Here is a 16,299-nt window from a genome sequence, read left to right as displayed (position 1 = left end):
AGAAAGTTTGAGGATGTAGGCCTTTGCTGAACCTCGTTAAAAGAAAAAAAATTGTATGTATCTCTTGTCTCTTCTGTACTTACAAGTGGTTCTTGTTAAAAGAAAGGTACAAGAACAAGTGCAAAATATGTTGATGATGAAAATATTATCTGATCTCCGGTAGAAGCAATCAATGATGAAATATTACTTCTGAAAGATGGAGAAATCGGATTTTATAAGATTAGATTTTTTATGAAATTTCTTGAGGTTACAGATTTGACATCTGATGAAAGAGATATTATCTCAAGATGCTACATCATCTTACATAGAAAAATGGTCTTGTAGTACCATACTAAGAAAAAGAGTTGAAAGAGAAAGTTTTATAAGGAGATTATGAATAACTCCTATGTATAAGATGATTGTTTGGAAGATTGTATGTAGAAGAAGATTTGGGCTTAAAGTTCAAATAGATCTTCTATATATAAGGGGTTCAAATGATTTGAAGTTCAATGACCCAAGAAAATTATATATATGATCATAATGCATAACCTGAAGATGATGCTTTCAGGGAGAGAAATATGATCATGTGCGTGGTTGTACTCTTTTTCCCTTATCATGGTTTTTATCCCATTGGGTTTTTCCATGAAAGGTTTTTTAACGAGATAACAAAGAACACGCAAAAGATAAACGTTTTGAGAGGAATATTATGATTCCAATGGTAAAAGACTATCATCTTCAAAGTCTCTAACATACATTGATTAGATCGTAAGAGACGAAGATAATATCAAGATGAGTCATCTAAGAGACCAACAGCCTGTAGAAAAATGGTGATGTATGGTGATATACATGTCCTACAAATTTGGTCAAGTGAAGATTTGGCAAACTATTTACCAAGGCGTTTTCAACCACTACTTCAAGAAGTTACTTCATCATATTGGATTGCGACATTTTGAAGATTTCAAGTGATGTACTTGGGAGAGTAAAAGTGTGTTGCACTCTTTTTCCCTTAATCATGGTTTTTTCCACTGGGTTTTCTTGGTAAGATTTTTAACGAGGCAGCATCTTATATGCGCATTAGGGACTATATTTTTATAATGGTCATCCAAGGGAGAGTGTTATGAATGATTATATTGTGTATGGATGCCCATTATCGGCCCATTAGTATAAAGCCTAAACCCTAATATTGTATCCCTATATATATGTTGTATCATATCGAATAGAGAATAATACAAAAGAATAATTCTCTAAACCTCTTGTTATGACAGTTTATGTCTTCTACGCGCTTTTTTAAAAAAAAACTGAATTTTATCTGTTTCTAAACTATTACCACTATCGAGCCACGATCTACCTTCTTCTCAACCGCTCAGGATCCAACATAAATAAACCCTCTCCATTAACAATTTATTGATTATCTATAATTTGTTTTATCTCTTCCACACTTCTCACTTATCCAACGAAACAATTATTTTAATTTTTTTTCTGTATAAGTACGAACATCTTGCTAATAATCAACTGGATTGTAGCTGCAGAGTTTGAAAGGTGTCAGAGGTCAGTAATGTATGGTCATGTTGGGGAGAGTCAAATGATCTTGACTCTTAGAGGCATGGTTTTCTGAAATTTGGAAATTTTTTGGATAAGTGATAACAACAAATATCAATAGTTAATATTTAGTTTTCAAAAGTTTTGAATTTTGTTAATTCGCTATAAACAAATCTTTGTTACCAGATCTTCCCATGACGAGCCTCTTTCTCGAGTGGAAGCCACTTAAATTGAAAACTCTAATCCTCATTAATAAATAGAAGAAGAGACTGGAGAAGCAAGCTACAGAAGAGGAATTAGTAAGGAGAATCTGAAACATGTGTTGCTCATATGTTCATTAAAAGGTCATAGCTAAACCTTTTGTCCATTTAGAGTTTTACAAATACAAATATTTTCATTTTGTTGTCAATTATTTGTTGCACAAAAATAAATGCTGTCAACTATTTTTAATATCTTTGTTGAGTGTTTTGTGAATTTATTTTAATTATGAAATTGCATATTGTTAAATACCTATCTAACCATGTTTTCTAATTAACTTTATAAATTTCTCAAATTGAAATTTTGAAATATAATTTAAAAACAATGAGATAATTAGAAATGTTAGACAAAACCAATTTTAATTTCCAACCCTTAATATAAAATTTCTCATGATAAAGCTCTCTAACAACCTAAATTTTTGGAAACAGAAAAAAAATTTCAATTAGAATTATACATCCAAATGTTTTAATAACTCTAATTAATGATTATTTAAAATATTGCAACAAACTGAAACTACATTTTAGTTTCATAATTAACTAATATTTTTAGGTATCTAATTATATTTCGATTTTTTAATTTTTTTTTCTTTTTTTTTTTTTATGTTTGGTGGATATTTTTGGGTATTTATTTGGATAGTTAGTGGTATTTCGGATTATTTCAATGTTTTGGTTCAGTTTATGTTGTAGTTGATGGTTATACGAGTATTTCAGTGTAAAAATAACTAATTTTTCTAGGTATGTAATTTTATTTTGGATATTCATTCGGTTCTCGGTCTGATATGATTTGGTTTTGGTTCATTTTGGTTTTTGAGTTTAGTATCCATTTGGTTAATACATCAATTTTGGTTTGGTTTGGTTTCATTTCGGTATATTTGGATCGGTCTTTTTTCCCAAGACTACTTATTTTCCAATGGATTGAACTAAAAATGAAGTAATCAATTTGTTCCAAATTATGTGTTGGTCTTTGAAATTCAGACAAAATAACCCAATATTAAGATGAATTACTAAAGTTTCTCATTCTACTCAAACTTTTTCTTTTGTCAACACATTGTGCATAACTCTTATAAAATTTAGTTTGAACATTCTTTTAACAATAAAAAAAACTTTACTTCATATAACAGTTAAAAAAAACAAATTTAAAGATAAAAATTATCTATTAAAAATTATATCTATATTCAAATTATAAAAAGTAATAGACAAAAATATTTATTAAATATATCAAACAACATATGTTGGAAGTAAAATTTATAAATCTGAATCTATGTAATACAAAAATAGAAGAAAAATATTGAAACAAGACATATGCGGTTTTAGGTGGTTATGGCGGTCATTTAGTCGTCAGTTATACGCCTAGCTCCTAGGCGGGACCTAAGCGCTCGTTCATACCACTTTTAGAATACTGTTTTTTGTATCAAAAATTTATACAGTTTTGAAAGAAAACAAACTAACTACGAAATTTGAAATTTCATTTTCCAAAGAAATATTTTTGTAATTTTTTATATATTGATAAGTAAACAATTTGATCAAAATTTTGCTTAAAAATTATCTTATAACTTGATTTATTTTTTAAATTAAACTTAAATAAATTTAAATGATGTTTTCATGTGAAATTTATCTGAATTTTTTCAACGTAAAGTATTCAAATATCTACAACAATTTTACTTTAATGTTTAAATTAATATAAATATTAACCGCTCTAAATAAAATTTATAAAATAAATCTCCATGTCTAACAAGTGGGCCAAAATTGAAAAAATGGACCAAAATAGAGCATTGGACTGGTACACAAATGAAGAATAAACAGCAGTACAAAAATCCTTAAATAGAAAACAGTGATATTTTTGCTCTCTCGGGTTTCTACTTTTTATGGTACTTCAATGGGAAGTCTAGTCGATAACAAGTTCACTTGGGAGATTAACAATGTCTCCTCTTTGACGTCGGATCTACTCTTTTTGCATTATTTTCTGATCGATGAATGTAGCTGGTAAGAGAACAATACCCTGTTTTGTAATGTTACATACTGGTGTTTATGCGATTTGTAATGGCCTTTATTATATATTTTTGGCTTGTAGGCGTGTGGTGGCACAATCCAATGAAAATAACTTTAAAGAATCTTTATTTGTATCTCTGATTGTTGCAGAGGACTCTGCTCAAAAATTGGGTTTTGGATGGAGTAGATACGCAAAAATTGTAGTTACTTTAATCAATCAACATTCTGAAAATCTCTCCCAATGTATAGGTTTGATTCTTTGTTTATACACTCTTATATCATAAGTTCACATTTTTAAACGAGTTTTGAGATTTTTTTAATACCTTTTGGGTTTTTTTTTTGTACAGAAACCTTGTTTAATCATAGGGCTTCGGTGTTTAGGTGTGGGTTTATTGTGAATGGAGGAATCAAGATTGTTGTGGATTTCCTTGAAATTATCGATAAATTAGTGGTAGCTAAAGAGTCGTCAGACCAGCCTTTCAAAAAGACAAAGCTAAACGATGATGGTGGGGATGAAGTGTCTAAAGATTTGATTAGGGAGACTACTCCACTAATGGGAAGCATAGATGTTAATGGGTGTCAAGTTGTTCCTTCACGGGTGAGTTAAAGATTCAAACTTTATTCAAAATTTCCTATCTTTTGGGACATGATGTGGTTTCTTGATTTTACTTTATTAATCCCTTTTTACTTGTAGGTGGAATTATGAACATATCTTTGATAAACATCCAGACTTTGCGTTGGAGTTTCGTCCAAAGAACTCGATATCGAAGACAGCGTACATGAATGTCCTACTCAGCCTGACAGACACTTTGCACAGGTTGCCTCGAGAAATCTCACAGGATGATCTCTCTGGTGCATATGATTCACTCAGATCCATGAAAGAGGCTGGCTTTAGGTTGGATTGGTTGGAGAAGAGACTGATTGAGGTGTCAGAAAAGAAGGAGAAAGCAGAAGCTTATGAGTGTCGAATGCAGGAAATTGAGGAAGAGTTGAAGGATTTGAAGGCAAAAGTCTTGGACGCAGGAGCTCCTCTAACATTTGATGATGTTTTCTAGATGACTTTGGTGCCTTTTGTATGTTTCTCATAACTCTAGGTTTTCAAATTAGATCCCTCTTCAAAACTAGGAAAATTAGACTCTTAAGCGCACCTCCAACGGAGGGTCCAAGTGGTGGATCCAAAGTTAAATGGTCTAAAAATTAAATCAAAAATCCAATATTATCATAGATCCGGTTTTATATTTGGATTTTTTTGAAATGTTTAGACACGCATATGTGTCATCAATTGATTGGTGGAACTATTGTATGAGAAGAAAAAAAAAGATTTTTCGCGAAACATTTTTTTTTTTGTGTTTCTCTCTCTCTCTCTCTCACATGAACGGCGAGTTTGGAAGTAAGCGGAGGGGAGAATAAGACACATATGTTGCTCTCAATCCGTCGTGATCATCATCTCCACTGGCGCGGTTGACAATTGGTGATTCTGGCTCAACAAATCGGTGATCCTGATTGAGCAAATCGGCGTTTAATGATGCCAATCGATGAGTATATGCTCTTATAATCTTGCAAAAAATAACTTAAGAAAACTTGTTCGCTTTCAAATTTTATTAAGAGAATATAAAATCGTAAGATTTGGGATTGTCGATATGAAAAAGAAGAAAAAGATCGAGTGTAGGTACAGTTTTTTGGTTTACTTATTTTAATCGTGGTTTTCAAAACGCGCTTACCAGTTTACTAAATTTAATCATAATTTAGAATTGCTGTGTTGAAATTAAAAGAGAATATATAGTTCGTGATGTTTTATAAAGAAAAATATTGTTAGGATGTTTAGAAAAGAGACAAATACTTTAGGGTGTTTATCAAAGAGGAAGTATAGTTGGTGTAGCGTAGCAGAGTCGACCCTTCTACCATTGGAATATATAAAAAATAATGGATATTCTTAAGTGTCTAATTTTTAAGATTTGCATTTTTTCAATGATAAATATAGTTGGATCTCATAAATGGTATCCAACCATTGGAGATGGTCTGTGACAACCCGTCCCGCAGATCCCACTAGCCCATCGCTAGCCGCTCCAACGGACTCTAAGCTGGCTCTGCAGGGCATCGATCCTAACCCCTCACCGTGGACAGGAACTATTCATCCAATCCACCAGTAGATTATTGGTGCGCCAGGCATTCTTCAAACTCTGGTCCCTACCCTTTAACAACCTTCCCACAGGACAAGCTGTCACCATTGGGATCGTTGTATGAGCGTCCTAGGAACGTTTTCTTCTTGTGTTTTGGTCAGATTTCTTCTGTGGCAAAGGTAAGTGTAGGACCATGGCTTATCTAAGCTAGAGAACTCTCTAATTTGCTTGTTGTGTGTTGTTAGACTTGTTAGATTGATAATTGGGACGTTAGGAAGCTTTCTTGTGGCTTGGGATCGAGTTTTGTGGTTATAGGAACGAAGATCCAGCGAGAAGCTTCGGAGAAAACACGATGCTCGGCATTGCATCGGTCGATGCATATCTTGCGTCGGTCGATACAAGTGCGAGGATGGCGCGTAAAACTCTAGGGTTTTCGTGTTATGTCGAGCATGCGTCGGTCGATGCAGTTTGAGTGTCGGTCGATGCAAGTGCATCGAGCATCGATCGATGCAACCCTGTGTCGGTCAATGCATCCCCATGTGGTGTCGGTCGATGCATGTTGGTGTCGGTTGATGCAGAGTCCTGGTTTGGTTAATTGTTGTTTGTTGATTGTTGTTTGATGGTTAGAGATGACTCTATTGCTTGTGTGTATAGCCCAGTAGATGGGAGGATTGCCTTACTGAGTGTTTATATAATACTCATGCATTGCCATTTGTGTTTGTGGTGCAGGTAAAGGCAAAGTGTGATCGTGGAATCAGGGCAATGAAGAGGAGGATGTTCTAGTGGTTCGCTTGGTTGTCTGGCTTCTGTTAGGTTGCTAGAGTTGAGTCCTAGAATGTTGTTTAGGATTGCTGGTTCTCTGGTTTATGTTGTTTGGATCATTAGTTTATGATTAAAATTAATACTGGTTATTATTTTATTGGTTATTGGATTATTGGATATTGGTATTGTTATTCCGCTGTTGGTTGTGATTGTGGTTAGGTGGCTAGTGGGTATGGGACCACTAGTTGTAGTTTATTTATTATATTATATTTATTATTTATTATTTAAAAAAAAACAGGCCGGGTCGTTTCAAAACTCGAAACCCTAAAGCATCAGATCTCCTTGGTTTCAATCCTTCATCGCCATTGTTAGTGATCAAGAGTTGACGTTGCATTTTTTGGGATCACGTTAAGCTTAGAGAAGAGTTGGACGTACGTCTCAGTTTCATATTTTAACACCGACTTTGTTTAGGTAAGGCAAATCTATAATGGATATATGGTCTATTCCATTGATTATGTCTCTATTGGTTACTGAGTTTGTAGTTTATGACTCCACAGTTGGTTTTAGTGAAGAAGAGGATTTCAGAAACATTGTGAAGTAGGGGTTTTGGTGATGCATTTCCCATCGGATCTGAAGGACCCTGATGTGAGCACGGGACCGGACACGCAGCCAGGAACGCTCGTACCGGACCAAGACGCCCAGGAGGCGACCGAGACGCTTGCACCACTCGCGGGACAACAGCCGGCCAAAGCACCAGAGATCACTCCGGAAGCTACGACGCGATCCAAGAGCTAGTCCAAGGCCACAAGACAGAAGATCAACCGGTTCGTGCAAGCATTTGTTCAAGAAGACGACCCGGCCAAAGCAGTTCAAGTGGAGACCATTCGCACGGCCTTCATCCTTACCAAAGGATGAAGGCAAACAAGTCGCTAGGATCATGACTCGTACTCTTTTTCCTTACTTCGGGTTTGTCCGACGAGGTTTACCGGAGAAGGTTTTAATGAGGCGACGAGTCCTAATACAAACCTCCGCGTTTTGAAGCCAATGACGTGGTTCCCGCATCAAAGCCTAAGACGTGTTATCTTTTACTTAAATCTATGCGTTTTGAACATTGTCTAGAACTTTCTCTTTGTAATGTTCAGTAGTGTGACATGTGTGGTTCTGTTTAAACCACTTAGAAGGGCGACATGTTCTCCATCAAAGGAAACACGTCAAGGGCAAACGTGTGCGGACCATAGCGAGTCCGCGTGTCCCTAGTCCCCTCTAAACCCTCACACTATTTAAACCTTCTCTTCCTTTGTAAAACACAGACTTGAATGAAATGTAAACTTTTCCAAAGAGCGAATCTTTGTATCTTGTCTCACTTCTCTCTTTAGACCTAGTCTGGGACTATCTATCGAGAAACCCTAGCCAATCTCGAACCGGCTTCGCCATCGACTAGTCCGACTGTATCGCGAGTAGAGCCAACACTCGTGTGTCATCATTCAATCCACCCTCGCTTCCATTCCTCCTAGAGGAACCATCATTTGGTTCGCTAGCCGCTTCCCAACCTTGACGGCCGTTCCGAACTGCTACCGCATCGGAACTCGGAACTGTTTTCCACCAAAACTCGTTTCCGTCGTTTGTTTGCCCTCCAAAGCTAATCCACTGCGTTTGGTCCGAGGAATGTCGTCCCTACACTGATCGGCCCGAGAACGATATTTTCTGTCCGTAGCGCAAGACGACCGGTGCTTGCATCAGCTGGTATTAGAGCTAAAAGGTTCTACCTAAAGGTTGTATGTTTCTGAACCTAGAACTCGCTTCTATTTTTTTAAAGTTTCAATCTTGAGTGTTTCTAGTAATCTCGTTGCTTTCCTTTGCTTCATTAGATCGTTTGGTTTAAATTGGTTCATGCGTGGTATTGTTGATAGATTGTTTAGGTTGTTGTTTGTTCATCGTGTTCTTAGTATTGTTCATCCGTGTTCTTGTTTAGAAGCCGATAGATCAAAAAAGATTAGTGTTTGCTTTTGCGTTTGTGTTGTGGTCCCAAAATTTGTCGTGTATCACTTTTGCTTTTGCTTTTGATTAGTCATAGGTNGAGAAGGTTTTAATGAGGCGACGAGTCCTAATACAAACCTCCGCGTTTTGAAGCCAATGACGTGGTTCCCGCATCAAAGCCTAAGACGTGTTATCTTTTACTTAAATCTATGCGTTTTGAACATTGTCTAGAACTTTCTCTTTGTAATGTTCAGTAGTGTGACATGTGTGGTTCTGTTTAAACCACTTAGAAGGGCGACATGTTCTCCATCAAAGGAAACACGTCAAGGGCAAACGTGTGCGGACCATAGCGAGTCCGCGTGTCCCTAGTCCCCTCTAAACCCTCACACTATTTAAACCTTCTCTTCCTTTGTAAAACACAGACTTGAATGAAATGTAAACTTTTCCAAAGAGCGAATCTTTGTATCTTGTCTCACTTCTCTCTTTAGACCTAGTCTGGGACTATCTATCGAGAAACCCTAGCCAATCTCGAACCGGCTTCGCCATCGACTAGTCCGACTGTATCGCGAGTAGAGCCAACACTCGTGTGTCATCATTCAATCCACCCTCGCTTCCATTCCTCCTAGAGGAACCATCATTTGGTTCGCTAGCCGCTTCCCAACCTTGACGGCCGTTCCGAACTGCTACCGCATCGGAACTCGGAACTGTTTTCCACCAAAACTCGTTTCCGTCGTTTGTTTGCCCTCCAAAGCTAATCCACTGCGTTTGGTCCGAGGAATGTCGTCCCTACACTGATCGGCCCGAGAACGATATTTTCTGTCCGTAGCGCAAGACGACCGGTGCTTGCATCAGCTGGTATTAGAGCTAAAAGGTTCTACCTAAAGGTTGTATGTTTCTGAACCTAGAACTCGCTTCTATTTTTTTAAAGTTTCAATCTTGAGTGTTTCTAGTAATCTCGTTGCTTTCCTTTGCTTCATTAGATCGTTTGGTTTAAATTGGTTCATGCGTGGTATTGTTGATAGATTGTTTAGGTTGTTGTTTGTTCATCGTGTTCTTAGTATTGTTCATCCGTGTTCTTGTTTAGAAGCCGATAGATCAAAAAAGATTAGTGTTTGCTTTTGCGTTTGTGTTGTGGTCCCAAAATTTGTCGTGTATCACTTTTGCTTTTGCTTTTGATTAGTCATAGGTTTAGTTTTGTATCGTTGTCATCAATCATTGTCTTGGCCAAAGAAAATATCTAGTCGTTGTCCATTGAACGTAATATACTCACGAATATTCGTTCTTTTGTTTTAACGAGGTTTAAAATCAAGCGGACCGCGCATCGTGTACAGATCGAGCCACATCACCATTGATCGTCCGTACAAACACCATGGCCGAACAACAATTGCCGGAGATCCCTTTACCTCCACCGGAGATCGGTGGTATAGAACGCTTGGTCGAGCGAATGACACGTCTTGAACTCGTAAACCCCCCAAGGGAAGATCCATTGCCCATGCGACGCAAACGACAAGAGCCGGAGCAAAGCGATCAATTCGATGAGGACTATGAACCGCGTCCGAGGCGACGGTATCAACGCGACGATCTGTACGAGGACGCACCACGGCCCAACGAGCCTGGTCACAAGATGACGGCGCCAACTTTTGCCGACAAATCTGACCCGGAGGCCTACCTCGACTGGGAGAGTCGAATGGACCACCTTTACTCCTGCCACAACTATCCGGAGCTTCGCAAGATTACTTATGCCGTGACCCAGTTCACTGACTACGCGCTTACATGGTGGGATCGTCTTGTGGCCGAACAACACCGTAACTATGACCGACCGATCGCAACATGGGAGGTCATGAAAGCCGTGATGAGGAGGCTATACGTTCCACCGTTCTATCACCGAGAGCTCCAAAAGAAATTTAAGAGGCTCACTCAAGGTTCACGGTCCGTTGAGGAGTACTACGAAGAGTTCAAGCACCTAAGCAACCGAATCCAAGTAGAAGACACCAAGGAGTCCCTCATGGCGCAGTTCCTTGACGGCTTACAAGACCAGATCGCGCGAAAGGTCGAGCGACAGCCTTACCAAGGTTTCGAAGAACTATTGCACCTAGCGGTGCAAATTGAAGGCCAAATCAAGAAGAAGGTCGCCGCTAAAAGTCGCACCAGAGTTCAAGGAGTGCCTAACTGGTCGCCAAACGCTTCAATCTCCAATCGGCCACAAGATAAGCCAAAGACGGCCAATGTTGACTCGAGGTTCAAATCTAAGGAGCCGGCCAATGACAACCGTCAGGATCCACGATGGACGACCAATGACACATCGAGGCCACTACGCACGAGAATGGCCGAACGCCCCGAACGCCCAGAACTGAGTCCGGAGAGCTCGAGTCCGAAGGAGAGGCGGCCGAAGAAGACAATCAAGCCGGAGCGGACTTGGACAAGGCCGTAGCCAAACCAGAGGTCGGAGAGCTCTTGATGATCCGACGTATCCTCAACACCAACCTGGAGGCGGACGACTCGAACCAGCGAGACAATATTTTCCATACGCGTTGCACTGTAAGTGGGAGGGTTTGTGGGTTGATCGTCAATGGTGGATCTTGCACTAATGTGGCAAGTTCCTACATGGTCAAGAAATTGTCTATTAACACCACAAACCACCCGAAACCCTATAAACTTAAATGGTTGAATGACAAAACCGTGATTCATGTCAAAGAACAAGTCACGGTTCCGTTCAGTGTGGGTCCTTATAAAGACCAAGTCTTGTGTGATGTGGTGCCAATGCAAGCTAGCCACCTCCTTTTGGGGCATCCATGGCAGTTTGATAAAAGGATCTCTCACTGCGGCCACACCAACCAATATTCTTTTGTGCATGATAATAAGCGTATTTGTTTAAAACCATTGAGCCCCACACAAGTTCGTGAAATGCAATCTAAACTGTCTAAGGATTCAGACTCTAAAACAAACTTTCTAATTCAATCTAGTGATGTTAGAAAGTCCCTTAAGGACTCCAACCAAGTTTTATTGATGGTTTTTTGAGATTTGTTGGTTTAAGTGCTCAAAGGTTCGATGGACGCACTATCGGACGTTATCCGAGACGTTCTTCGACGCTTTGCGGACGGGTTCCCGGACGAACTTCCCGACAGACTACCACCGATTTGTGGCATCGAACATCAGATAGATCTAGTTCCTGGAGCTCAATTACCGAACCGTCCTGCAGACCGCGTCAACCCGGAGGAAGCCAAGGAGTTAGAGCGACAAGTGGCCGAACTCATGTCCCAAGGCTATGTCCAAGAGAGCCTCAGCCCGTGTGTCGTTCCTGTCCTACTCGTACCGAAGAAATACGGAACCTGGCGTATGTGTGTTGATTGTCGGGCCGTGAACAACATCACGATCAAATACCGGCACCCTATACCGAGGCTAGACGACATGCTCGACGAGTTTAGCGGTTCGAGCATTTTCTCGAAGATCGATCTCAAAAGCGGGTACCACCAAGTAAGAATGAAGGAAGGGGACGAGTGGAAAACCGCATTCAAAACAAAGCAAGGTTTGTACGAATGGTTGGTAATGCCATTCGGTTTATCTAATGCACCTTCTACCTTCATGCGATTGATGAACCATGTTTTGAGAGCCTATATCAACAAGTTTGTTGTGGTGTATTTTGATGATATTCTTGTATACAGTTCTTGCCTATCTGATCATGTCGTGCATTTAGAAAATGTTTTAAACACTCTCCGCGAAGAGCAATTGTACGCTAACTTGAAAAACTGCATCTTTGCTGCTAATGAACTAGTCTTCCTAGGTTTTGTTGTTAGTGAACAGGGACTCAAGGTGGACGGCGAGAAGATTCGAGCCATCGAGGAATGGCCCACGCCTACTGAAACACATCTTTTGTATGGGTGAAGTGATGAATGTATGGAATGATGAAAGATGAGATAAATGGATGGCAGGGTGTTTCAATTCCCCTTATGCAATTGTAGTACAAGAGGTGTCAATCCAATCTGAGAGTTTGTGAACAATCAAGATGTGTACATGAGCCTAAGTTAAGCCAAGTATGTAAAGGATGTTTGTCACTAACAATCCTATTATGAAATGTAAAGTGCAGAAAGTTAAAGCTACTAGAAATAGATGCTGGATGTAAATGGAAAATAATGATTATGACTAATATGAAGCTAGAACAGAAATAGAAACTATGCTAATGAACTAATGCAGGGTAAGTAATGAACAGGACACTAAGTAAATGCAACAGAAATGCAACTAGAATGAGACAAGAGATAAGATAGGACAACTACAAATCATAAACCAAAGTTCTGGGGATGAACTCGAGCAAGCACTCGATCGAGTGTAGATCGAGTGCAGGGTCGAGCTGGACAAATCTGTGAAACAGAGCAATACACAAGCGAATCAAATAACGATCAAACATCAATATTAAGACTTAGAAATCAATAAACAAGGAAGGCCTTGAGGAGGGATTCATGGGCTGGACTAATGATTGAGGTCATCTAACTTGGTCAACAAATCTCAAAAAACTTGAGCTAATCTCTAGACATATAATTCTAAGACATGTTTAATCCACTCTCATGGCAAGAAACAATCAAACTCATGCATCTCTAGACTTGTTCTCACAAAGTAAAGAATCTACACAAGCAGGCATTAAGCAATATATCTCATACCAAACAAGACCTCTAATCTCTTAGCAAGCCTAATGGTAAGCTCTAGATCTAGCCTTATCTATGCTCCTTAAACATTGATGTGATGCTAAGATGCTTGAAATCAAACACTATCCTCTCAGTTATAGGATCAGCATTAAGAACATCTAGCCTAGAAGAGATTCTACCACAATCAAGCTTGACCAAATCAAACAAACCTCAAACACAATCCAGCCTAACCCATCCTCAAGATCCTAAGCAACTACTCACAAGAACACATGATGAACATCAAAGTCATAAACCCAGAAAATACTGAAACTTGCATCAATTGAAAGATAAAGCAAAGATCTACAATATTGGAGAAAGAGCCAAACTCGAATTCTCAATATTCTGAAAGTTATGGAACCAACAATATTGAAGAATCTAGTGTTTTCTCTCTTAAAAGAAGTACAAGATCTAATAAAAATAAAAGTCCAAAAGGAATAATTCCCAAAAGGGTAAAAACTAGGTTTTTGACTATCTAAAAAGCTGGACTCCTTGGGTGGCTGCTGGTACAAGCCCTTATATAGAAAAAGTAGTGGAAGCTCTAAAAATGCTAAAAGACAAAATAGCTAGGCGGCTCGGCCAACTCGACCCGGTGCTAGGTCGAGTGACCGGTCGAGTTGGCTTCTCTCGTGCATCTTCCACTCGGTCGAGTCCCTCTCCGCACACGGTCGAGTGTATGGTCGAGTGGGCGGTCGAGTGGGACTCTGGACTTTGTTTCTTCAGCCTTAACTCTCTTGCTTTCTCCTCTTGTTTGCTTCACTTCTCTTCAGCATTGCTTCCATGCTCCTTAAGCTCCAAAAATCACCTGTTTATGCATGAAAAAATGCAAATGCAATGCAACTATACTCTAATGCATGATTAGTCCTAAAACTATGCAATAATGGTCAAAATGGATAGCAAAAGATGCAAAAGATATGAATAAACTAAGGGAAAACAGTGTAAAATATATGAACATCAACACCCCAAACTTAGTCTTTGCTTGCCCTCAAGCAAATAAACAAGACATAAGAAGGTAGGTGACGTTTGAGAGTGGGATCTCAGCTCCTAAAGCTTGCAAATAGACCATCTAGAATCAATGTCCAAGTTACTAGTACTATGATGCAAGTTGAATGAGCTGTACTTAAAGATTTTAGACAAGCATATCACAACCTTTACTGATTTGAGCCTTAGATGTCCACATGCATTCAAATCAACCATTTTCTTTAATATTCATTAATCAAGAACATGAATCAGTTCTATGCAATGCTTAAACTCATTTGGCTTGGAGAGAAAGGCTTTGAGACAATGGGGTCTCTTTTTAGAGTGGGGCTTATCAATATCAAGGTTCTCTCATAAAAAATGGATTGAGCTTTAGAAGAATGCTAAAGGTAAGAACACTTAGATACATACAAGAACAAAAACTTGTCTACCCAAAGGCACCCAAAGTATTCATACTACAATCTAAACCCAAATGATCCTAGTGCTACCCTTTAACTTCTTCTTTTCTCTTTCACCCTTTTCTCTTTTGGTTTTCAAGTCTTAGGAGAGGTTTCTTATTTGATCTTTCTAGTGGGATGGGGGATTCTTATTTATTTACTATGGTTCTCTTTTTTTCTTCTTACTCTTAAGATCTTTTGCTAGACTTTTCTTTTCTTTCTTTTCTTTTCTTTAACTAGAACCATCTTCAACAATTTTTTACTTCCCATCCTTTCACTAGACTTTGCTTAAACACATTCTCCTCTTAAAGACTCTACCCTTTTTCTTTCTCTTTTTCCTCTTTTCTTTTCAAAACAGCCAAGTCCCAAACCCAACAAGTGAACCACCTAGTCCTATCTAGTTTGAAAAATGCAAACTAGAACTACACAAGGCTTTACTCTTGTCAGTTCAAACCTAACACACACAAGAATAAACATGCCTTGAAAGAAGGGTTGGTTAAGGGGTAGGGAAACTGATTTTTAATCAGCTACTTGGATCAACAAGAGTGGTAAAAAAGAGAAAGATGATCCAAATATGTATATGGTATCCATGAGTTTAAAGCAATGCACACATTGATAATTGAAAGTCAATATTAGGTTCTTCTAAGTAGGAAATGGTGTCAAATCTCAACATGCTTCAATTTAGACCAAATGCAATGTAGGAATTCAAGGCTTGGTTCAATCTTATGCTTCTAACTACTCAACTAGCATTGATCCTAGTCTAGTGAATTAAGCAAGCTAACAAGGCAAACTCATCATATATCCCTAATGCAAATATTATACAATCTTACATGAAACATGCTAAACAAGATCCTAATATGCAATGCAAACTACATGAACACTCTTTTTTTTTATAAAGATTTTGCAAAAAAATTTCAAATTTTTAGGGTTTTTCTATGCCTTAGATGCTATGCAAATACTAACATGATGATGCTAAAAATTTGAAATAAGAACACAAAACACAATGTCAAATGCTATCTCAAACCCTCCCCCAAACTTAAATCACACAGTCCTCTGTGTGAAAGAAATTTGATTGAGGATTCAAGATAAAAAACAAAACATAATATGAAATGCAATGGTATTTACAAGTGAAGGTGATAGTGGTACCTCAAGGATTGGAGAAGAAACTGTCCACATCCTCTTGCATGTTGTCAAATGTGTAGTTGGGGTCTTGTTGGTGACTTGGAGATGGAGATTGGGGCAGCTCGACGATGGCAATCGACTGGGACTCGGTCGAGTACGTGCTCGAGTGGGGTGGTCGAGCTGGACTGCGGATGCCAAAAAGTTGACCTTGCTGCTGGTAGAATTGGTGCAAGAGTGCTGGATCCATAAAGTACTGGGGTGGGATGGGAGGGTAACCTGGATATCCTGGATAAGCAGCTAGAGGTGGGAAGCTATAAGGTGATCTGGGCTGGAACTCGGCCGAGTGCATTTGGGGTGCTCGGTCGAGTGGGTGCTCGAGTGACCCGGTCGAGTGCCTCGAAAATTGTTGTTCTCGGCTACTTGAATTCCTCTTCCTCTGATTTGGCTCATACATTGAAGCTCTAGC

The 16,299-nt window shown here is 38.8% G+C and overlaps 1 protein-coding gene across 1 annotated transcript; it reads left to right on the top strand.

Annotated features, from left to right (window-relative positions):
• LOC104715145 (MATH domain and coiled-coil domain-containing protein At3g29580) lies at positions 3,652–4,966 on the top strand. The gene is made up of 4 exons (XM_019229898.1): positions 3,652–3,758; positions 3,847–4,013; positions 4,112–4,369; positions 4,464–4,966. The coding sequence occupies exons 1-4, from the start codon at positions 3,652–3,654 to the stop codon at positions 4,817–4,819; spliced, it is 888 nt and encodes a 295-aa protein (XP_019085443.1). The 3' UTR covers positions 4,820–4,966.

The sequence above is a fragment of the Camelina sativa genome, chromosome 9, assembly GCF_000633955.1.
Source record: "Camelina sativa cultivar DH55 chromosome 9, Cs, whole genome shotgun sequence".
Classification (NCBI taxonomy): Eukaryota; Viridiplantae; Streptophyta; class Magnoliopsida; order Brassicales; family Brassicaceae; genus Camelina; species Camelina sativa.
This window is presented reverse-complemented; position numbering and strand designations above follow the sequence as displayed.